At 39.0% G+C, this 22,979-nt stretch overlaps 2 protein-coding genes across 3 annotated transcripts; both read right to left on the bottom strand.

The window, feature by feature from the left end:
• Positions 1-631: 631 nt before the first annotated feature.
• On the bottom strand, positions 632-6,511 carry upf3a (UPF3A regulator of nonsense mediated mRNA decay). 2 transcript variants are annotated; one of them, XM_063499530.1, is made up of 10 exons: positions 6,294-6,511; positions 5,488-5,594; positions 5,291-5,397; positions 4,959-5,057; positions 4,692-4,802; positions 4,524-4,579; positions 4,295-4,453; positions 4,056-4,189; positions 3,390-3,690; positions 632-1,916 (listed from the first exon to the last, which is right to left on the bottom strand). In XM_063499530.1, the coding sequence occupies exons 1-10, from the start codon at positions 6,432-6,434 to the stop codon at positions 1,728-1,730; spliced, it is 1,404 nt and encodes a 467-aa protein (XP_063355600.1). In that variant the 5' UTR covers positions 6,435-6,511; the 3' UTR covers positions 632-1,727. The 2 variants fall into 2 exon arrangements, with proteins under 2 accessions (XP_063355600.1, XP_063355602.1); XM_063499532.1 differs by having other exon boundaries at positions 3,402-3,690; positions 6,294-6,507.
• A 1,757-nt stretch (positions 6,512-8,268) lies between these two features.
• On the bottom strand, positions 8,269-19,048 carry cdc16 (cell division cycle 16 homolog (S. cerevisiae)). Its single transcript, XM_063498133.1, has 18 exons — positions 18,856-19,048; positions 18,620-18,674; positions 18,245-18,342; positions 18,051-18,089; positions 17,783-17,923; positions 14,958-15,117; positions 14,754-14,848; positions 14,270-14,403; positions 13,985-14,064; positions 13,841-13,890; positions 13,682-13,755; positions 13,441-13,566; positions 12,737-12,889; positions 10,927-10,990; positions 10,768-10,829; positions 10,351-10,486; positions 9,548-9,638; positions 8,269-9,086 (listed from the first exon to the last, which is right to left on the bottom strand). The coding sequence occupies exons 1-18, from the start codon at positions 18,901-18,903 to the stop codon at positions 8,833-8,835; spliced, it is 1,860 nt and encodes a 619-aa protein (XP_063354203.1). The 5' UTR covers positions 18,904-19,048; the 3' UTR covers positions 8,269-8,832.
• Positions 19,049-22,979: the final 3,931 nt, after the last annotated feature.

The following is a 22,979-nucleotide window of genomic DNA, read 5'->3' as shown; positions in this document are numbered from 1 at the left end:
AAGAAGAGAGAAGGCATAAACTAAAACCTGTGACATGTATGCCAGTGTGTGGCGAGGAGGAGGGGGGGATAAATTTGCATCTGAACAAAAACTGAGCAAAAATAACAAAGTTTAAGGACTAAAGACTATAAAGAGGGATCGTGAGAGAGTTTTTAGGTCTGAGTAAATACCAACTGCCACCTTCAACACCTACATGAAAGTGTGAACATATACATATACATATACCCAAGAATGTGATATTACAGTTGTTAAGAGTCTTGTGAGTGAGAATGCATGTTTTCTGCACGTTCATGAGAATTACAGTGTGTACATGTGTGCTCTTATTCTGCTGGTTTCCTGTTGATTATGATACTTCTGCTTTATCTGGGGGAAAGATGACAAACTGTGTGTGTGAGGGTATTCTGAAGAAAGAGCAAAAACAAAATGCATGAGCAACTTTTCTTCAATGTCACTTGCGACCCAGCCTTCAACAGTCTCACTTCACCAACTTTACTCTTCCTGCAACGACTGAACACCAACTATATTCATATGCAAACAGTAATGACTCATAACTAGCAACTGTTAATGCATATTATGCACAGGTAAATCTGGCTTCACCCAAACTGTTAGACAACCACACTAACAGAAAAAATTAACGGTTTAGTCTTTTTATTTTCTCACACTTATGGAAAATTAAAGCAACAACAAAATGATCCAAGAGGTATTACATGTTGAAACATTGTCAGTTTCCATGTTGGGACACATGCAAAAACAAAAATATAAGGCTTTTTAAATGAATATTTGTAGCTTCACCATTACATTTAGTTGATGGCTTTATTAGAAAACCACGCAAAGAGCATAAAAAATTAATAGTGGTCACCCATTGGTGCCATACTTTGCAATTTTACATAATTTATTTCTAGGAAATACTTTATAGAAATGTAGAGAATGTGTTCTTCCTGGCTCCTGGGTGATCAAGTACAAAGCTTGGCTCACACGCAAAAACAGGATCTCTGTTGTAGACAGAGACGCCTGAAAAATAGGATGGACCAAATTTAAGACACGCAAGTAAAATGGAACATTTCCCCTCATTCGCTCGCTTTTACACACTACAACACACAAAATTTCCTGCCTGGCATTGTCTACATCCATTGTCTGTACGTTCTAGTTGCAATATTCTTAGTTTACATAAAATCTATTGGAGCATTATAAAATATACATGATCTGAGAACTATAGAGGATGCAGGATGAGGCAATGGTCTCACAAGTAAACTACTGATGGATGCTGCCAATTAGCTGCCTCCCACAGGGATCACACTTCAATATTATCACTACACAGAATGACACATAACTGGCTCAAGTGCTGATGAAGTTGAAAGTAGCTAGCAGAGCAGTTTCAGTAGCAGTTTTAGCGCCAATCTCTGAATGAGAACTCAGGAAGAGCAGGGTATAAAACAAAAAAAGATTTGTTTCACTGTTGTGCTATCATTCTGGTATTCTTTCATCCAAGTCTTCATGCTCGAGCAGGCAAAAAAACCCCAAAACAGAATCCTGACCAACCCCAAATCTCTGAATCACACCTAACACACAGAAAAATTACTACTAGGCTGCTTTTGAAGTGCTTTTTCTTTCTCAGCGGGGTATATTCATCTTGAAAGCTCAGTGATAACCAGTCGAATCTGTCACCATCAACTTAGGTGAAGGATGAATAATTAACTCATTTTTTCCCCTTAAAGCGTCCACACTGCTCACTGCTCATCTTTACTTTTCTCAAAACCTTTCTCCAGCCCCGTTGCCATGGTCGCAACCTCATAACAGTGCTCCGTCCTGGATTCAGGCGAGTGGCCCACAGGGATGCAGTCGTAGCCTTTGCCTGCCGAGCTCATGCGCTTCCGGTTGCGTGCGCCTGGCTGATAGAGCTGCATGGCTGGACGGTCCTGCAGGGAGAAAAGAGCGCAGGGACATGGGAGAGACAGGTAGCATACAGTATGAATACACAATGGTATAGAATATATCTGCGCTTGTTCCTTTCCTTTGTCTTATAATGTTTATAGGTTACATACATAGAGTCCATTTGAACATTTTTTTGCCATCACCAAAACCTTGTTCTTTTTTAAAAATCTGAATGTGAAGAAGGAAGTGTAGTTTTGACTGAGAAACTGAAGTACACGCTAAATAGTAGCAACTTGATAACCACAAGATAGCCATGCCTAAGCCACTTTATTATCATTGTTTTACTCTACTACTGTGCACGGGACCATGATTTACACAGTTAACATCATGCTGTATTAAAAAGGATTTGAAGGACCAGTGGAGACTAGGAATTCATTAGGAAAGTTCAGTCATAAATTCAGGTGGGGCATATGTCATTTTTAAAATGGATTTCTTAACAATCAAAATTCTTCTTTCCACAAGAGGAGTCACCCTCTGCTGGCCACGAAAAAGAATGATGGTTAAAGGCATTAACTTCTCACAGACCAGCAAGCTACAGCCATCGTTACAGACACCCCAGACTAGACTTTCAGGAAAGAATGAAATTAGCAGAGAAAGTGCAACAGTGTTTACACTGAGCCTACCTATTATGTCTGGTTACTTGCAATTTGTGATTACAATAGTGCACACTATGGGTGATTGTAGTAACTATCTCCAAGGTTAACCCTCTCAAGGCAGGCGTTGCAGATTTGCAACAGTTAAGAACTAACAACCTGATTACCCCACATACATATTTTACGAGTTTTTTTTACTCAGAAGTACCACTGCAGGACTTGGTTGTGCATTAGCAACTAAAACTTAATTTGAGCCTGAGAGGGTTAAATACCATTCATCATTCAATTTCTAAAAGGGATCTGCTTATTCATACACAACAAAGCAGGTTTGCAGTTCTTTTGGGTGAAACTGCTGCATATAAAGCTCTACTGAAGTATTTTGTGATTCCAGTGGGAGTTGCACAGAATCTGGTAAACTGCTTCAAATAATAGGGTATTAAAAATTGTTTGGGGGTTGAAAACCGTGTGGCTGAAAAAGAACAAAAGCAAACAAAAATAAGTAGTGAATTTACAGCTGCTGGCATCATCTCTGCTTGAAGCCTGAGGCTACACTAACTGACACCTAGTGCTAAACACAAATGAAGCTGTGAAACTGACAGGCTTCAAACAACAATGTGGGTTTCACAGGTCTGAGAGTCAGGCAGGAGCAAAAAAAAAAGTTGAAAAACCCACTGATGATATCTTTGTTTATTATGCATTTAATAGTGTTTTCACAAGCTTGCTTGGAAGAAACATGAGCTGGCCTACTATCAGATGGAGACAGTCACACATAAATCAATATCTGAAACAAGTCTACACCGTGACAGATGAACAAATTAGTGATGAAACAATCAGCGATCGCCTTCTCCCCATTCTCATGCTCACCTTCTCGCTCACCTTGTTTCGGAGGCGTTCCTTCCTGTTACCCAGGTCCTCTCTCTCCTCCTTTCCTATCTTGTCTCCACTGTCAGGACAGTAGGAATAGCCATGATGGTGTCCTTCTTTCTTTGCTCGGTCCTGGCAGTAGCCCTTCCCCCATTTGGTCTCATCCTTCCGCCGCATGAACTTGTCAAACTCATAGTGATGCCTCTGTCGTTTCCTCTCTTCATCTTTCCCACGGTGATCCTTATCTCTCTGCCTGCGCCCATGCTGTTCTCGCTGCTCCTTGTCACTCTCAGGCTGACCTCTAGTGGTCAGAATATAGATTGCAGAAACACCAGGTTAGACACCAGAATGCTAGTTACAAAGGATTTGCATTATAAGACATCATGGAAGCTTTTTAAAATTATTTTTTTGTTTTTCTGCAATACAATTTGTAATTATTAACTGTATATTAATGCTACAAAGATCAATGATTGTCCTTTAGAATACATAAAATATTGTGGATAATATGTTATGGTAAATTTATGATTTATTTATGATTTATGCTTTGGTACATATATATGTCTGAAAACTGTCCATAGGGGTGGCGTATTTTAGCTAGTAGTGATCTAATTCTGTCAGCCAAAATCAAAACCAGTCAACATGACTGAATGATTTCACAGTCCTTACTTGTCTTTGGGGTCCTTTGACTTTATTTGTCCTCCACTTTTCTCCCATTTGCCTCTGTCTGCCTCTCCAGTGTCACTCTTGTCCTTCATTCGGTCTGAATCCACATCATCATCCCGGTCACTTTTCTTAAGGAGCTGAACGAGCACAAATAATACAGAAAAAAAACTCCATATCTATACGCCACTGCATGATCTAAACAACAAGGGTTATTTAATGAGATTTTTATGCTGACTGGCTACCTTAATTTTAATGTCTTTGTCAGACAATTTCTTCTGCTTCTCTGCCTCTTTTCTCTTGCGTCTCTCCTCCTCCCGCCGCTTTCTTTTTTCCTCCTCCCTTTGCCGCTTCTTTTCAAGCTCTCTTCTTCTTCTCTCCTCTCTCTTCTCCTCTCTTATTCTCTGTCGAGGAAGATGGGACAGCTTGAAATTGATGTTTGCATTTTAAAAACACTTAGCTTAGCCTTCCTACCTGTTTCTCAATTTTCTTATTTTTGATGTACTCCAGCAGCGGTGTTGTCCGTTTGGCTAAAATCAAGAAACAAAAGAATCAATTAATCAATATATAAAAATCTGTGGTATGCTAGGAGTAGGCAGATGGACAGATGAAAAAAAAACTAATGCAGATATTTTACTGTACCTATGAGCTCTTTGGTCTTGGCCTCTATCTCTCCTAGCAGTGTCTCAGGGTTGGCCATAGACTTCTCCTCATCACAGGAGTAATTCTCCAAGAACCGCTTATATTCTGGATCTGACCCAGAATGGCACAGATACTAAATTAACAACTTCGGACATAAATGTGTCCTATTTAAACACTTTTGATTCTCTGAACATCCTAAACCCATGTAAGAATGACAAACTGTATTTAGGACAGCTTTAGAGCAGGACATACTCTAATGTATTTTACCTTCTTCAATGCTCCCAGCTTTGGCATCTTTTTTCTTTAGCTTCTTCTTGGAAATCTTTTGAAAGGGAGCAAACTCTACAACTGCAGGATACTCTTGGCCTGAATAAATATTGAAACAGAAAGATGCCCATCACTGACAGACTAGCTATCAGATAGTAACAATGGCAACAAAAGTTTTAAAGCGACCTCTTTGCCCATAAAGATTATCCTGTAACCGTAAAGCAAACATGCTTTTATTTGCATTTAATATAGCAGAATAATGTGGCCCTGTGTGCCAACAGTGACGCAGTGGCAATAAAGTTAAAATGTTTTAAAAAGCAGGCAAGAAGTACCTTTGTTGTCTATGAAGACATAGCCATCAAATCGGTCCCTAAACAGCAGGATATCCTCAGGGTTTTTAAAATTGATATACGCTCTGGAGAACAGGTGAGGGTACAGACTGTGAAGAGAAAACGGCACCCCAAAATTTCATAAATACATTTGTAAGAAAACAGAACTTTTAATCACCTAGTTCAGAAAATATTCATACCTTTGATCTGCTGGGAAAAACTCAAAGTAGTCATAAGATGGGAGTGGACTCAATTGCTCTTCTAGCTGCTCCTTTGACAGGTTGGGTGGGAGCCTTCGAATCACCACCTATAAGCATGTTTGTATGTTTGTTATTTTTATTTAACATTTGTTTTACACAGAAATACAGTAATATAAATAAATCCATCAACTTTACAGAGGCACAACATATACATACCCCAAAGACCCCCTCCATATAAACTCATGTTGTTCAAAACTTGCCACCAAAGATCTACTTGAGGCAAATGCGCAGTCATTGAAACTATGAAATTATTAACTCAACAAAGAATTTAAACAGGATCAAACACGATATAGCGAGGTAATAAAACATTAGCAGTGATGGGAGTCAACACACTAAACAATTACTGAGTGTCTGCTGCAGCAATTCTTACATTCAAAGAACACGGGAATGATAATAAGGCCTAAAAGTGGGGTTACTGGGCATGCATGCTGAAAACAAGAAGTGTATCGGAGGCAGTTTTGAGAATCGCCAGCAGTCGTATTCTGCATTCCGTTGAACGTTACATGGGAATGTCATCATAAAATACCAACGTGAAGAGTCGTTACATGAAATGAAATCAGACTTAAACGTGACATGTAAGCTGAGAGGAGGCTGTAAGTGGGTGAATCCACGGGATCGTCGTGAATCCACTGCCTCAAACTGTCGTCGCTGTCCGCGGTGCTGAAACGATCCCTCCGCGTCTCCTCCATGACGGCCCCCCAAGCAGCGTAAAGAATGCGACACGGCTCAAAAGCTCGGCTACCCACCTTTGTAAACACCTCTTTCTTCTCTTCTTTCTGCTTCGGGTTGCCGGAAGTGTTTTCCTGCTCTCTTGGGATGTCCCTAAACTGTATTTCGACGACGCTTTTCTCCTTGCCCGCGGTCATCTGGTCCTTTTCAGACCTCATCTCTCTCCATCTCCCTTCTCTTCGCCCGCTTTAAGCCACCGAGTGCTCGCGAGAATACAGTGATGTCGCGAGCGGACAGAGGCTCGAAAAGACAGCTTTGATATCCCGAAGGCCGAAAGAACAGGCACCGAACAGTTTAATCAACAAACATTGTTATCGCTTTTATAGCCTTTTTATAGTCTCTCTCTCTCTCTCTCTCTCTCTCTCTCTCTGTTTTTAAGCGGTTTTATGGTCGGACATGAAGTTTACGTAGTTTCCCTGTATGGAACTGTTGTTCTAGCTTGGTCAACAACTGAAAGAAAAGGAAAGGAAATTTAAAAACTAAAATAAAAAAAGCAAAACAACTAAAATAATAGAAATAAACAATTTTATAAATGAACAAGGGAAACTATCCACTTGGCTGAAAAACGCATTTATTTAGTTTAAGCATCCATAACGGTCTGTAATCAGTACCGAAAAGTACGTCCTCCGTTTGATTTTTCGCATAAAAACGGTTAGCAAAGAAACAGTTCTTGCAATAATTACACACTCCCACTCATGCAGTGTGTATGTAACTCTATAAGACAGGCTCTTTCGGTGTCACTGTGAGGATCCTGAGGTGGGCTTCATGCCGCACTGACTCGCAGACGATGAGCTGCCCGCAAAACTCCACGATTCATGGCAGGAAGACTGGCTCGCTGACCGCCCGTGGATGTCTCGACAAGGAACTGCAAAAAGGTCAACAAAGCCATCTCTTCACATTGGACTCGGCATGGATGTGCACACGGCAAACTTGTCCACAGTGGAATAAACCTCACACTTTTTCAGACCTATTCAACAAACAAGTACTTTTATTCTTTCCAAGTACAAACAAGTTTTTTTCTTTAAGTCAGCACTGAACTTCAACCTATTTTAGGTTGCCAGCACACTCACTACTTAGGAAGGTTTCCTTGCTGCTTCTGGTCTCTGCACACAGCCGAGGTCCCTCTGGTGTCGACTCTGAGCTCTTCATGCTGGGGACAAAAGTGGAGCAGGTGTCCAAGTCCCGGCAGACATTATCGTGGGTGTAAATGCCGGTTGACTTAGTTGGAGTGCAGCCCATCTCTCCACGCTCTCCATTGAACACAAGGACCCCGCAGTAAATAGCACAACCCTATCTGTCCTGTGGCTCTCAGAGAAGTGATGGAGACAAGTTCGGTGTTTTCACTCGAGCTCAGAGATCCCACCCCTCTCCTTAACTGGAATAAGACACGTGAGAGGCTGCTCAATGCTGCAGGTTAGTTCATCCTACTGATCTGCAGCGGATTCCCACCTTTCCAAGCAGCTTTTTAAAAGTTTTAAACACTTCTCACCCACAATGGTTTTTGTTTTTTTTATTCCACAGAGCTAAATATATATATCATCTGACTTTACTTGTTCTGATGGAGAAAACAAAAGCTGTTGCTTTTTAGAGAAGTTACTAGAAAAACAAGACAAATGTTTCCTACTTCTAATTTTGTGATACCAGGTTTAATTTTGTCCTTCCTGTTTGCAAACACCACCATTCTCACCTGTGAATGACAAGGTGTCAAAAACCACACAGTAAAATGAGTTTTGTTCTTTCAAATCTGTTTAGTGGTTCAGTTGAACACATTTATGAGCACACAATATTCCGTGTTAAGTTGCAAAGAACTCTCCTTTCAGCCACCAAACGTATAATCTACATTTCAGCTTTGACAACTTAGTAAACAAATGTGTAGAAAAAGAAAAATATTTGAAAACTTTCCATTATTATTCACCGAACCAACTGTGTTCAGCAGATTTTGGAAATCAATCACTAGTAATGATTAAAAAAAAAAGAAGAAAGGATTAGGTGTTATTCAACATTTCTTTATTTCAAGATAAATGCATTGTTTCTTGAAAGAATAATCAAAACTGTTTCCCCACCAAAAACTGCTTGTAGTTAGCTGGCTCTTTATTCAAGTTGAAAATCCACAGGTTAAGCATTGGGGGTGGGGGCGCTGCCACAGGAACTGTAGTCTTTAATTTATGACGTGAGGTGTGTGGCTTCTTTCCCCTGTTCATTCAAGTGTCATAGGAACACATGATCCCAGTGTCTTAACCCAAGGTACTGTGCCTTTTCTAGGCCAAGTACTAAGCACCTTAACCAAGGCATTCCCCTTTTAAAGTGCATTCATGCAAACGTAATATGCAATGGTGCCGTATCAGACTTAATCTATACTTACTCATGTTAATAATGTTCACAACTGCATCTTCTGTGTTTTGCTGCTTAGAGAAACAACCATACAATGCACAAGAAGGGGAAACCTCAGGAAACATTTGGTAAAGAGCAGGTGCTAAGGTTTTGTGTTGTCCTTGGGCATGGATATGTGAACCTATGCCACCCTATTGCCACGACAGTTCCACCTCGTGGCAGAGATCACGTGCTGGTGTCTGACAGGGTGTCTAACATCACGTCGCTCTCGTACATGTCACACTCCAGGGTTAACGAGAGCCGAAGCGGCGTCTCCAGCATCATCTTGTCCTGATTTGGGAGAGGCGTTTCCAAAGACATGATGCTAGTGTCTTCCAATCTCGGAGTGGCTAGAAGGTCATCGGGCTCTGAGGTGTTCAGCATCTTCATCAGCGCTGGAGTGTTCAAGTTGCCTCGCACCTTGTCGTTGATGTCTGTGCCTTAGCAGAAACAAACAGGAAGACTTCATTTTCTGAGGCAGATATCACTCATGTAATTACAATTACGCAGACTTAAAAGGACAGTTAAAGCCCAAATCTATTTTTTTATAATTACCCCTTTAGTCTATAGTGCTATTAATATATTGCTGCAGATAGCTTTGGATTTGACTGCTGAGCATTGAGCATTCACATTAGTGAGTCAGTGGAGAATATTAGAGAAGATTATGCTTTTCCTGAGAAAGTCTTTTTGCAACCACAGCTATCGCCTCCAGACCTTTTTACTGTCTATGGTGGCAACACAAATACCAGGTTCCTAAGAAGGTAATCTCACACAAAGGAATTGCCCTTTTAGATAATAAAAAAAAGGCGACTATGAATATTTTTTACAGCTAAATTCTTTAACAATTTACTTTATATAAGACATGAGAAATGTGAAAATATTTTCCAAAATTGAAACCAACCTATATATGCATCTGTGTCACCGATGTACATCTCGATACAGTGGCCAAGCATCGTCACAGAGAAAGTGTCATCCCTTTTCAGTCCCAGTGCCTGCCAAAGAAAGACAAAAACCCCCAACAAATTACTTTAACCCTTTTTTAAATGATAACAACAGATTGCTTTGACTATGTTTTATGTGCTCATAATACAATTAAGTGATTTTAATGGCTGCTAGTATTCTGGACAGCACCCTCAACAACGAATAAAAAATTAAAATGGACATTTTCAAGCGCTAAAATAAGAATTAAAACCAAACATTGATCAAAGTCATGCATTATATCTGTGGCTTAAAAAAACCAAAAAAAAGTCATTGCTAAATCAAAAATACCCCTCTGCATCGGGCAATATTATATTTTTTAAGATGCAACTATAATATAGCTACTTTATCTTATTAACTTGTGATAGAAGTTAAATTTTTGGAGCCAAGTCATTTTTAGTGTTAGTCATTTTATATTTTAAGGGAACCTGTACGATATCTAGACGGTGCATAGTTTATGTCAGATTATTCTTGTGTACTTTTTTTGGTGTACGTGTTTGGTTAACCAAAAAAAAAAAAAAAATCTCATAGGCTATACATTTTTTTCCCCTCTTTCCTACTAAAAATACTCCCTAAAATACCAGTAACACAGTAATCTTATGAGAGATTCATTTTAGTAACTTTGTTTCAGACTGTTAAGAACCCACAGGAACTCCAACTCCCTGTAAGTACCTCTTACTAAAAGACAAACAAGGAACAAAACCAACGGATCCCTTTAAAGTTTACCGTGTGGAAGTAGTCAATAGCACTTTCAAAGTCACCCATGAGGCTGTGCACGTATCCTATCGCAGCATAGGTGGAGGCGTGCTGAGGGATCAACACCAGAGCTTGACGGTGGTACTCCAGAGCCTGGTCGTACTTTCTAAGGAAACAAACACAGCAACATGCAAAGCTGTTACTCACCGAGTGAGCCAAACATCATCAGCAGGCTTTACATGTCATAAAGAGTGCATTTAAAATGATTACAAAACTTTCCATTTCTATGTTTGCTGATGGAATAACAACAGCTATATCATTTTCCAATTTATATGTAGCGAAATTAATCAGTAACTATAAAATCAACTTTGAGCGTATCATGTACCATGGCAATGAGACATAATACAGTCTGCAAATACAGTCTTGATGTAATTAAGTAGTACTTACTTCAGTTTCCGACATACATGACCTAAGTTGTTTAACAGAGGCTCCCACTTGTCCACAGTAACCTTTAATTAAAAAAACAAAATTGCGAAGATATTGCAAAGACACGTTTTCAAGACATGGATCACATTGATGGTATCAGTTAAAACAATCAGCTGTTACCTCATTCCCTATGGCTTTGATCTTCTCCAGTGCATCAAGAAACAACTTCTCTGCTGTCTTCCAGCTGAAACAGCAAAAATGTTCTTAGAAAGCAACTAAATAACTGTCTGCAATCTGTGCACTAATACATGACAACAGTGCACTCTATACATTAGGATTTACTCAAATTTGCAACATCTCTTACAAGGTTCCCATACTGTACTTAAATACCAAGACTGTATAAAAACCAAGATCACATAAATGCAAACACACGTTATGCAACGACTTCCTCAAATGGCTACTTGAGGCTGGTTCCAAAATTGTGTTAGGGTCCAGTGATTTCCAACATTACAGCTGAAACTCGCATGTTTACAGAACAAAAGGTCACAAAAAGCAATTTGTCCATAAAGTCCCCCTTCATGACAACTGTATATGATTTAGACAATTTAGTTGCTTAAATGAACTAAAGCTTGAAATAATGCATAATTAAATGATATCTGTGTATGTGTGTACGTGTACACTTGGGTGCTCACAAAGGCAGCAAAACTTGGTAACTAGCTGCTAAATTTACCTAATTTAATTATCCGCTTGTTAAGTGACGTACCAAACCTGCTTACGGGCCCAAGCTCCTACTCTGTTCATTAAGGCTGTCGTCCTTTAAATGTGCTGTAATGCTTTATATCTTAGTTTTATTTAATATAAACACCCCCTAAAAATAAGCTATGATCATTGTCGGCTATTCATGTGGATCACATTTTTAGGCTCTGTTTGAATGGGTAGATTAAGCTGAGGTTTAGCAATTTTCCAAAGGAAGTAATGCAAAACACGCACAAAAATGTTGATGACTAACCTCGTGCTGTGGATGGATCATTACAGATGTTCTGTTGACTGGAGTTTGTTTTAAGCGTCTTTACCTGCCCTATGATTGCATTTTCTTTGCCCATCGGGAAACCTCCCATTAAATTTTATTGAGGGAGAAAAACTTAATGTTCATCCTCCATCATTACTTTGCTAATGTGTTTTTAATATCCTAATTAGCTACATAGCTTTGTAGCTAGCTACCGCCTAGCTCAACTTCAATATACAAACATTGCTGTTGTTTAGTTTTCTGTCTTCAGTCAAGTCTGAAGTGATACCAGAGCAGCACATTTTAGCTTTTTAGAAATCACTCAATCAGAACATGGTATAATCATCTTCAGGTGGAAACTACTGAGCTAATTTTTTAACTGTTAAACTTCTTAAATCCTCTTTTTCATAGATGCTTGGGGGTTAAGCTCTACTGTAACACCCAGAAGAGCAGCCACACTGATCATTTTATTTAAGATGAAAGAATTTGGGCCATTTTTAACTCTCGTTCATACCACAGTGTTTGTTTGAATTTGGGAACCGAAGCAGAGCTTGGACCCAGAAATGGCTAAAGACATCAGACTTAAGAGGCCTATACACTGATACTTCTACATCATGTTTATGATGACATTTATGACATTTTATACTATTTAATTGTAGTAATGAACCATCAGTGAGCTCTGCTTACGTTTTTCTGTGAGCTAAATTCTAGTAGTCTTCTGTTTTTATGCTGCCACCAGTTAGCACATATCTGTGTCTGTGTGATGCACCCATTAAAAAATGCAAACCAAACTAAACCAAAATAAATAAATAAAGGCAAAGATTGTGGCCAGAACGCCAAACTCCAGACCAACAGGAGATATGAGCGTAGTTACATCCATCCATTCTATACAGTTTATGATACCAGTATCCATTTGCTGACGATAACATTTATCCCAAATGTGTCCAACAAAAAGTTTAAGGGTGTTTGTGCCGTCATACTCACTCTCCATTTTGAAATGCAACCACTGCCACTTCATGAATGACGAATGGGTCCTCTGGAGCAATGCTAAGAGCCTGGCTGAAAAAACGTTCCGCTAACTTGGAGTTGTTGGTTAATCCATACTCCAGCCCAATGTAGAGCATGGGCAAGTGACACCTGTGTAACAGAGTACAGGAAACATGAAAGCTGAATCTATCCTTGTGTTTTACAAGCACGTCAATCTAATCCACGCACAGAATACTCAACAATAACATGACCTGACTTTTACATGTGACAGTATGTTGTGTTTCATGGTCACCATTACAGTCTAGAAAGATTCAAGGAGTCAAAATAAAACAAAGCATGCACTTAAGCATGAATGTCACAATGACCCAAAAACAACACAACAAACACACAAATAAAAGGTTGTAAAAATGGCTGCAGACATTTAAGCCAATATTTTTTTCTTGTCAATAGCAGGAAACGCTTTTATACCTGTGGCTCTCAGCATGTAATCTGGCAAAAATACAGCAAAAATATATGTATGATCAAAAAAACCTGGATGGTATTATGCTTGGATACTGCTGAGGTTTTTAAAGGACATGATAGAAACATTTGACTCTTTTGTAATTAAGGTTTTAACAAAATTCCTTACCAACTGCAGCTATTAAAAGACAAACATTTACATGCGTATGGATCATTCTCTGACACATCAATCATCAACCTACCCTTTCATCAGCTGAGCAGCAGTGAAGTAGGCAGCCATGGCTTGGTCATGCTCACTCTCCACCGCAAAGGAATGCCCATAGGCAATCCAAGCAGGACCGTAAGTCCTTTCCAAGGTGGTGGCTTTGCTAAAGGAGATGTACAACAGCAAATATGTTTGAGTGAACCAAACACAAACTGTCAGTAACTTTTTTTGGTTGTAAAAAAAAGGATGGATTTCTCTTTAAGAGGGAACATAAATACCTGAGGTATCGTCGAGCATGTTCGTTTTTATGGCCAACCATGAGATAGTAGCACCCCACAGCAAACCAAGACACCTGGTAAAAAGATTTTATTGAGTTATTAGCACAATAATTGGGAAAAAAATGTATAACAGATCAAATAATGAAAAAAAAAACTTACTGGGTTGTTGGGATACAAGTCTACAAGTTTGTGTGAGAGGTAAAACAACTCTGCACGGACAAAAACAAAACAAAAACATCAAACTGATCTTCAGGGCAACCAAACTAAACATGCTGTATGAATAAAACAGTGTATATATTTTACCATTTGCTTTTCCAAGCTCCACCAGTGTTCCTATGTGGACTGGCAAACAGCTGGCGTGGAAGGGGTCTTTAACCATTACCCTGTAATCAAAACAGGTGTACTTCAGGTACATCACCAAAATCAGACATCATAAAAAATGTATTTGCAAGTCATTCATAAATCTAAATGTATACAAATATAATCTAGTGTAGTTAAAGAGCAAAATCTACAGCTAGATTTAATTTTCTTAGATTCTACAGTGGCAGTAAGTCTGCTACTACTAAATGAAAACCCTGGGACACCTACATTGATGTGAGTTTGTAACACATCTTGAAATCACAGTTATAATAATGCCTTTCAGCAAGAGACACGACTACATCCAAGTTGTCCTGAAGACCATTGACCATCTCTGGCACCACTAAATCACTGGGCTTGTTATACTGCAGAGGAAAGCAGAGAGAGCATGTGTCAAATTCATGTCTGTGAAAGCACATAGCAAGGTTAAAATGTGAGATGGTGTGAAAACAGACAAAACCACCACACAGCAACAACAGACAACAGTCACTCTACACACTCATGCTTATAATAACTGCATACAGATCATTTTTCTATAATTTGTTATCAGCAATGGCAAACCAGTGAGCTGATATCACAAAAAATATCCTTAATCATAAATTCACTGTTAGCGTTGGGCCTTTGGTTGCAATCCTTGAGAAGAGGAAAAAAATCCCCCAACTTTATAAATTCACAGTTAAAATCCAGTTGTTAAACTAAATGCATAACCCCTTACCTTCTTTAATTTATTCTCAAAAAGGAAGTGTAACAGCTCCTCTTCCTCCTCAGTACACTGTTGACTCAGAGGAAGGGAGTCGAGGAACTCCTTCTCTGTTGAAAGATGAAAACGTACAGCGTTGTTATAAACTACTGGAATTATTATGGCATTTATGTGCACAAAATGAAATTCTTAGTGCACACGCTGGCGACAGAGTCTCACCTTCCTGTGCCGTCAACATGTGGTGGGACGTTAAAAGGTCAAAGGCTTCAAAGCAGTACACATCCAGTTTCAAGGCCTCTTTGTAGCTGGAGGTGGCCAGTGGCCTGTTATCCATGGCATCATAGATCTTACCCCGCAGGAGGCAGATGGAGCTGCTGATCTGAAACATTTCATTGGGAGCAAAGATGAATAGAAAGAAAGGTAGAGTCCATGACACTGCACATAAATGTGTTAATACTCCATACATAACGACACTGGGCAGCATTTTGAGATCATTCTCACATCCTGAAAGAAAGGGCAATTTATGCCATTTCTCTGCAAACAGAATTTGTGTGGATTGCACAGAGACATAACTCACTGGTAGAAAGGATCCTTCATGCCTCAATACGTGTTTGAAGACCTTGATAATTCTTAATTTGTTTGAAGTGTGGGTGCTCACCAATTGTTGAGAAATTATTGAGGAACTTGAGCATAGATAACTGGTTTTTAAAATAGATTATAGAATTCACTAATCTCAAGTCCAAAGGAAGAGAGTTACCGAGTCTGGCGGACATAATGACCATTGTTTGTGTTACCATGGTTCAACCCTTCCCGAACGCTTCTTTCATTGCACATGAAAATGGTTCTCGCTAAAGGTGGAAACAGAAAATGTGTTTCACAAAAGGTACAAATATACAATAAGTATAACCAAGCTGTGTAGACATAAGAGAAGATACTATCAGCTGGTGATGTGCAAACCAAAAGTGAGCAAATGACTCAACTGAGCACCGCTCGCTGCACTCACTAGTCGTACTCAATAACACAGGAAGAGCAAACGATGAATGGAAATTTCTGACATGTTTACATGGTCGGAAAGAAGAGCAACCCAAGATACAACATCGCAGATAGAAAATATTTCTCAGTTTCAGTTCCTGGAGAGTTACAAGGCCCGATTATGTTTGCTAAATTAAATTGTTAAGCAGTTATTTCACTTTTACTTAAACTGGATATGAAACTCTACATGTAGTAAGGTAATTTCCACCATGGAGCCCTGCTCTAATTGACTGTCACAAATCTAACACTGTCTGTGAAGCTGGAATTACAAAAAATAAGTGTTTTAAGTTAAAAGTGACTGTTTTTAGAGCATGTCTAGCACCATCTCATCCAGTACAGACTGTGACTTCACTAGTTTGATTGCTGCTAACATTAGTTCATATTAGCTGAATAGTGACAGAAACAATATCTCAGTGGAAAACAAAGCTAAAACTAAAAAGCAGTTTTAGGGTGTCATTTTTATATGGCCCCTGGCTGAAACAATTAGTTTTATGTTAAAAAACCAAAGCTATACTGCCTACTGTCACTCTGTGTCTCTTAAGCATCAAGCGGTTTCTCGCTGTTGGCTAGTTGTTAAATACTTTTGTAAATGATGTCTGTGCGAAGGAGAGCGTGCTTCAGGTGCTCCAGCAGTTCAACATACTGACAAGCTGAAGTTGACGCTGTCTCCTCTGCATTCGATTTTCCCTCGTAAGGTCAGGTGAAAAGACCTCGCCACGCAATCAGCTGGCAGAGCATGTCCACAGAATGCAATCAGCACTATTTTATACAATATTAAGGTGTAATCTAACACTCAGTTATCTGAAAGTTAAGTTTCTTTTTCCAAGAATACCCAAACAGTTTACAATATAACTGGTTACTACATATGATCAGGCCACAAACATAACACTAAGTCAGTATTGTACAATATCGCCCACAACTAAAAAGTAGGGGGCTTTACAAAAATTACAAAGCTTAATATAGCTATAATTAAAGACCTCAACAAGATCAGCTATCTTCTTACTGTTATGTATGTTTGTATGCACCCCCATCTCCTCCCTAACAGGTGGGCCAATCTGAATGAAAGTTTGCAAGAACATCGTCACACATACAGCAATAAACTACACTGAGCGGTGCAAGACCAAAGCCAAGAAGATTATGAAGGATCGCTCCCATCCCAACAATGGACTCTTCTCACTGTTGAGGTCTGGGAAGCGCTTCTGCTCCCTTAAGGCCAAAACAGAGAGAATGAGGAGGAGCTATTCGGTCCCTGAACTAGGTGTAGGACTGGACTCTCTCTCTCTCTCACATTACTACACATTAGTAACTGTTTATTCCACTGTAAACTGATACTCTGCACACTGTTTGCTAACACACTCTCTACTTGCACACTGTTTGCTAACACACTCTCAACTTGCACACTGTTTATTTGCACACTTTTATAATTTCTTAAATTTGTTTATTTGCACATTCTATTATTGTTTTTTAATTTATATATATATATTTTTTTTACCTTCAATTTTATTGTAAATGTTTTAAATTTTACTCTGTAAATTATGTAAATTTCTTTACTAGTTTAGTTTTATGTTTGCACTTTTGCATTGGACAGTAACAAGTATTTCACTACATGTCGTACTATGTATGATTGTGTAGGTGACAAATAAAATTTGAATTTGACTAACTAAACTGTGAACTAATTAACATGTATATTTGAAAACCTTTTATTATAAATCCAAATTATTTTAATTTTCATATCTGTCTTCTCCCTGCGAATGTAATGTCATGTTCTCCATTTGTTTGTTTCGTGTGTCACATTCAGTGTACATCGCCTGTAAAAGTTGTAATCCACGATGGGATTTTTTTTGACTCACCAATAAATACAGAATAAAGAATTTTAAAAAAAGCACTGCAGCCCAATATCATAGTATGATGTAAACAGATGGCATATCCTCCAAAGCTACCATACAAGATGGTTTAATCATTTAAAAATATAACTCATTAAACATAAACACCACATGGCAACCCAGACTTACAGAAGCAGGGGACATGTCCCAATCCTTGGTTGATTCTGATGTCTCATTGTCTTCCTTTCCACTCCTGTCCAAAAGCTTTTTGCTTGCTGGCTCTTCTGCATCTAAGATATCCAAGGCCTGCTGGAACTCTTTGGCAGCATACTAGAAAAAGCAGAAGCAAATAAGAAGCATTAAAAATATCAGACAGATCTAATCGATTATCTGTAATTTAGAAGATCTCAGAAAAGGCTCTAACAATTGGCATGTTGTGCATCTTCCATTGACTTACATGACACCTTGCAGCAAGATACTGACAAGCTCCGTACAGCTGTTCAAGAGAAGACAAGAGATGTTTAAAACTGCGGAGTGACATTATGCTGCTGACTTTTTTGTGGCAAGCAGTTTAACTCTAACACACATCACTCCCGTACTAAACACGGTTATTAAGGCAATCACCCACTTTTCAACACTCACGCAACGCACCTTGTCAAGTTTACGTGAACGGAGGGCATGGGAGGCTCTGTGGTACTGTGAGGTCAGATAAAGGCACTGAGCAAGCCAGTAAATATCCTGGGGGTCTTCTGTATGTAAACAAAGTCGATAGGGTTATCAGTTTTTGAGGTTAGGAAGTAATCGCTGGCAGGTTTCACGCCACTGAAGCTGTGCTGGGATGCTAATCTGTTATTCGCCTGGACCGCTAGTAAAACTTTCTTTCAGCTGTAACGCCACAGGAAAACGTAACCACCTCCAATGAAGCACCACACACACCATCATTAGTTTTGCTGATAAAGATGACAGACTGACAGGTTAAGTAACGGTACTCTAATAGACAGGCTAGAACTACCGTAATTTGCTCACCGTGAGAGAGAGATGCTATCTTGTCGGCCCAAAACAGAGCACTCTGGTACTGTTGCTGTAAACAACACATAAAGGCACCGTATCAGTCTCCAAAATATATGTCAAGCTGCTCACTGGCTGTTATTTGTTAAAGAGGAAAACAGCAAGGGTTTGTTACCACTGACACCAAGCGTGCTAAAAAAAAGAAAAAAGAAGCTAGCGTGAGCTAGCAACACAGAAACTAATATTTTTCCTACCTGATCGATGTATTGCCGCACTCGCTTTCTGAGTCTGTCGAGGTTCATTTTGACTTTTTAAAAGTGGACTGTCAAAAGTTCTGACTATCAAAAGTGTATCATCCTAAGAAACAGAGGAAGCTATGCACTGAAACACTACGTGAGATCTCGCTAGCTGCGTAAAATCAAACCCGCGGCTTCTTTCTGCAATGAGTGCTCCGCTAAACCGTTCCGTAAGGAAATTACGTCGTGATAGAAAGTTCCACGTTGACGCTCCTGGCCCCCGGGCCGCCTAACGACAACAATTTAAATAATAATAATAATAATCATCATCATCATCATCATAATAATAATAATAATAATAATAATATGTTATTTCAGTGTATTTCTCCTGTTTTTATTTGTCATCACATTAACAACAGTGAAGACAGATACAACAGGAACACCTTTCATCTTATAGCAGTTAAATAAACACAATACATGCATAACAAATAGAATAAATCGGCAGAATGGTATATGGATAAAAGAGAAATACATTTTAAACACTAATGACTAAACAAATATCTTAATAATGTAAGAAGTATTCTGAAAGTAAAAATAAATGTAATAGTCAGAATAAAATGAAATACAAATAAAGTAACAATGTGAAAAAAGGAAAAAGAAAACTGCATTTAAAATTACTAAACACAGAATAACAAATACTGCACGGCATTAACATTTTTCCTGTTTTTATTTTTAGGTTTATTAGGAGTCCTTGGCATTTTAAATACATCAAAAACATGTGACTTTTCAATGGAATGCCTGCTTTTATTTATTTAGGACCTGGATTCTTGGGTGTATCTTGTGATTTCTTTCTTTCATTCCTTTTTTCATCTGGTAGTGCATTTGGTTTAAAGGTATCTGTGTTCCTGTATCCTCTTCCTTGTTGCTCGTTTTTGTTCTTTTGTTTTGCACCACATTTCCTGCTCACCTCGCTGCTTTTTCCTTGTCCCTAGCAGTGACACATAAGATCAGGTGTTCACATTTTTATCTGATTTGTACATATAGTGTGAAACAAAAGCATATAGAGCATAGAAGTTAAGGAATGCAATGCAGCTTTAATACACATAAGAAAGAACGAAAAGGACACCTTTTGCTGATTTGCTCTGTCACGAGGATAGTGACTAATTCTTTCCATCACTTCGGTAGTTTTGAGCCAATCCTCGTGCCAAGCCCTCACACTATAGAAAGGTTTGCACTGGCTCAGTTTAAGCTGGATCTTTTCATTCTCTCTGGCAATTCTGAGCTTTTCCAGCTGCTGCTTTTTGTTCCCAAAGCTATATTGAAGAGAAAGAAAGCACAATTAAGCCGCTTTATTTCTTTGAAAACCCTATTGTTTTGACACAGTTATTAGCAGTGTTGGGGAGTAACGGAATACATGTACCGCCGTTACGTATTTAGAATACAAAATATGAGTAACTGTATTCCGTTACAGTTACCGTTTAAAAAGGTGGTATTCAGAATACAGTTACTTTGTTGAAATAAATGGATTACACGGCGGTACTTTCCTGTTTCATATTGTCGCGGGTCAGGACTGTTTGGGTTTGTTTGACAGCTATGTTCTGTTGTTCCAGGCGGCAGCGTTACGGTTGCCATGGTTACAGGGTAACGCTCTCTCTCTCTGCGTGTTTCCTGGGTGAGAGAGCGCTTTTTTGTTGTTGTTGTTGTGCTAAGCTAAAAGGCAGAATGCTACAGGCATGGCCCTAAAGAATGTAGCCTCATGGGCAGTGTAGTCCGTGGTGCAGCGAGAATGGACTGCCATACACGTTATGTGTCTGTGAGCGAGGGAGGGAGAGAAAGGAAAAGTCCGAGCTGTCACGGAACAAAAACGGGAGCTGGAAGCATGTAAATATAATAATAACCACTGCAGCCAAGAAGAGTGCCTGACGAGCCCATTTGTAAGTAAGCTATTAAGACTCAACTGTACACTGTGTTCGTGTTTTCCTCCGGAAACAATAAGTTCCGTTGGAGCAGCCTTTCAACGCCTCTCTCTGTCTCTCGCTAGCAAAGTTGACCCAGACAACAAAGTCAAGCTATTTTTCAGCTACCAGCCCGACACGGAACCCACCGTAATAGCCAGATGTCCCTTTACTACGGTTCGGAGCCGCGGACCTTCAGTAACAGTAATAAATCACAGCAATAGTACATTCACGTAGTTGTAAACAGCATAATAATATATTAAGTAATCCAAAGTATTCAGAATACGTTACTGTCATTTAGTAACGTAACGGAATACGTTACAGAATACATTTTGGGGCATGTATTCTGTAATCTGTAATGGAATACATTTTAAAAGTAACCTTCCCAACACTGGTTATTAGAAAACTTAACTGACCTTTTCTTTTCATAGAAATTCCAGTTGTCGACTCTTCCAGGTGTGCTCATAATATATGAGATTTTCTCTCCAAGCCTATTGTTTTCTCTCTGAATCTCCAGCGTCCTCAGTGATTCAGTCTTAATTCAACAAAATGTGATTAGAAACAGTCACATTTACAGGAGGTTATTCTAACTACATGTGTGTAAAAACAGTGCTTTAGTCACTCTAAAACATTGTTATTACATTGGATCACTTTAGGCTTCACAATGCTTTATTCTACACTGACTGGAGGTAAAAAATAATTTTGTGTAATTCTAATTATTAATTTAAATTTCTTATGTTTTCGCACTCAAAGGACAACCTTGTGATTCTTCTGCTTGGGAGTGAGGTGACTATATGTCTTTGGTGGACCCGAGTTTACCACTGGTTTTGCTGTCATCACCTTGGGGGGAAAAAACACATATATGTCTGTCTGAGGTGGTAAACCATGATTATCCTGACTTTAAAACAACTGTATAAAACAAAAAGGTAGATTAGTTTGTGACAAAAAAAGCAACCTAAGGTCAAGACATTTAGAATATGGACAAACAGGGAAAACAATGACAAAAAATTGTTTAAAAATTGTAAAAATCAAAGACTTTTCTTCTAACTCTTTTTCTGTGCATGTCGTACACAGCCTCGTCCCATTTCTCCTGCAGGTATTTGCTTGCAGTGGGAAACAGGGGCACTGCTAAGGGATGCAGCGACAGCTTCCTGTAAAGAGAAAACAGAAAAAAAAAGCTGCAAAAAAACAAGCCCTTTACACTCAGCAGAAAACAAACAGGTTCACACATTTTAATGATACATTTTGAAAAAGAAGAAAACTATAACAAATAAAATCCACATGGGGATTGTTTTAAAATTGCTCAAGATTATTTAAAATATAACATCAGAATCAGAATACTTTATTAATCCCTAGAGAAATTATGTGGGTTACGGTTGCTCCAGTCCAGTAACATTAAGAAAAACAAAAGCAAAAACAAAAACAGACTAAACTATTAGCAATACAATATGTTAAGATATAAGGAATAGCACAATAAAAGTATGGGCAAATTATGCAAGAATAACAAGCTCTTGGATGCCCTGTCCAGATCAGGGGTGCTTCTTTTTTCCAGTACCTATAACTTGGCCATCTCCATGTCTCTTATACACCTGCTCTATGTGGCAGGTATGTGTTTCTGTTTCATGGACTGTATGTTTATTTATGAGTGCTTTAGATTAACTTATTTGTATTCGTTTACATGTATTCGTTTACATGTATTCAGCCATGTATTCAGCCATGTAAACGAAGTGAATCCCCCCAAAGGTTCATGGTCCCTGGAAAGTTTCTGCAGTGGAAAATAGGCTGGTGCAAAGAGGACAGCTTTGCTGAATAAAAATAAATAAATAAAGCAGTAGGGCCTATGTCTAGAGATGGGACTTTTTTTCTAAATTGTCCAGCATCTCTTAATCCAAATAAACGACGGACAGTTTGTTAACAGGCTGCGTTAACAGTTGGCGCATGCGCCAATAAATCAATTAGCGTAAATACTATGATTGCAAACTCGGTCCCTCCGGGCTCCCTGCCTCACCTTGCAGTCTGTGGTTGCCCTGCTTTCTTGATTTCTTTACTCATCTTTCCGAGAGTACGCTGAACCGTCCGCGCGGACTAAAGCTCAGAAAACTGCAGTGTGTTTTGTGCCAGTCATACACCGTTGCCATGACAGCAGAGCGAGAGAGCGGAGATGAATGGTTTCAAACGATGCGCCTG

This window comes from Pelmatolapia mariae, linkage group LG16_19, assembly GCF_036321145.2.
Source record: "Pelmatolapia mariae isolate MD_Pm_ZW linkage group LG16_19, Pm_UMD_F_2, whole genome shotgun sequence".
NCBI classification, from domain to species: domain Eukaryota; kingdom Metazoa; phylum Chordata; class Actinopteri; order Cichliformes; family Cichlidae; genus Pelmatolapia; species Pelmatolapia mariae.
Note: the sequence above shows the minus strand (reverse complement) of the source record. Positions and strands in the feature narration are given on the sequence as shown.

Coding starts and splice junctions, on each gene's coding strand:
- upf3a (XM_063499530.1), bottom strand. CDS start 6,434: ATGAGGTCTGAAAAGGACCAGATGACCGCGGGCAAGGAGAAAAGCGTC. Junction 3,691..4,055: donor TCAAAGGACCCCAAAGACAA/GTAAGGACTGTG, acceptor TCTGACCACTAG/AGGTCAGCCTGAGAGTGACA. Junction 1,917..3,389: donor GAAACAAGGTGAGCGAGAAG/GTGAGCATGAGA, acceptor TTCTCCCTGCAG/GACCGTCCAGCCATGCAGCT.
- cdc16 (XM_063498133.1), bottom strand. CDS start 18,903: ATGAACCTCGACAGACTCAGAAAGCGAGTGCGGCAATACATCGATCAG. Junction 14,849..14,957: donor CATGTTGACGGCACAGGAAG/GTGAGACTCTGT, acceptor ATCTTTCAACAG/AGAAGGAGTTCCTCGACTCC. Junction 10,991..12,736: donor GTTGCATTTCAAAATGGAGA/GTGAGTATGACG, acceptor TTGCTGTTTCAG/CTGGAAGACAGCAGAGAAGT.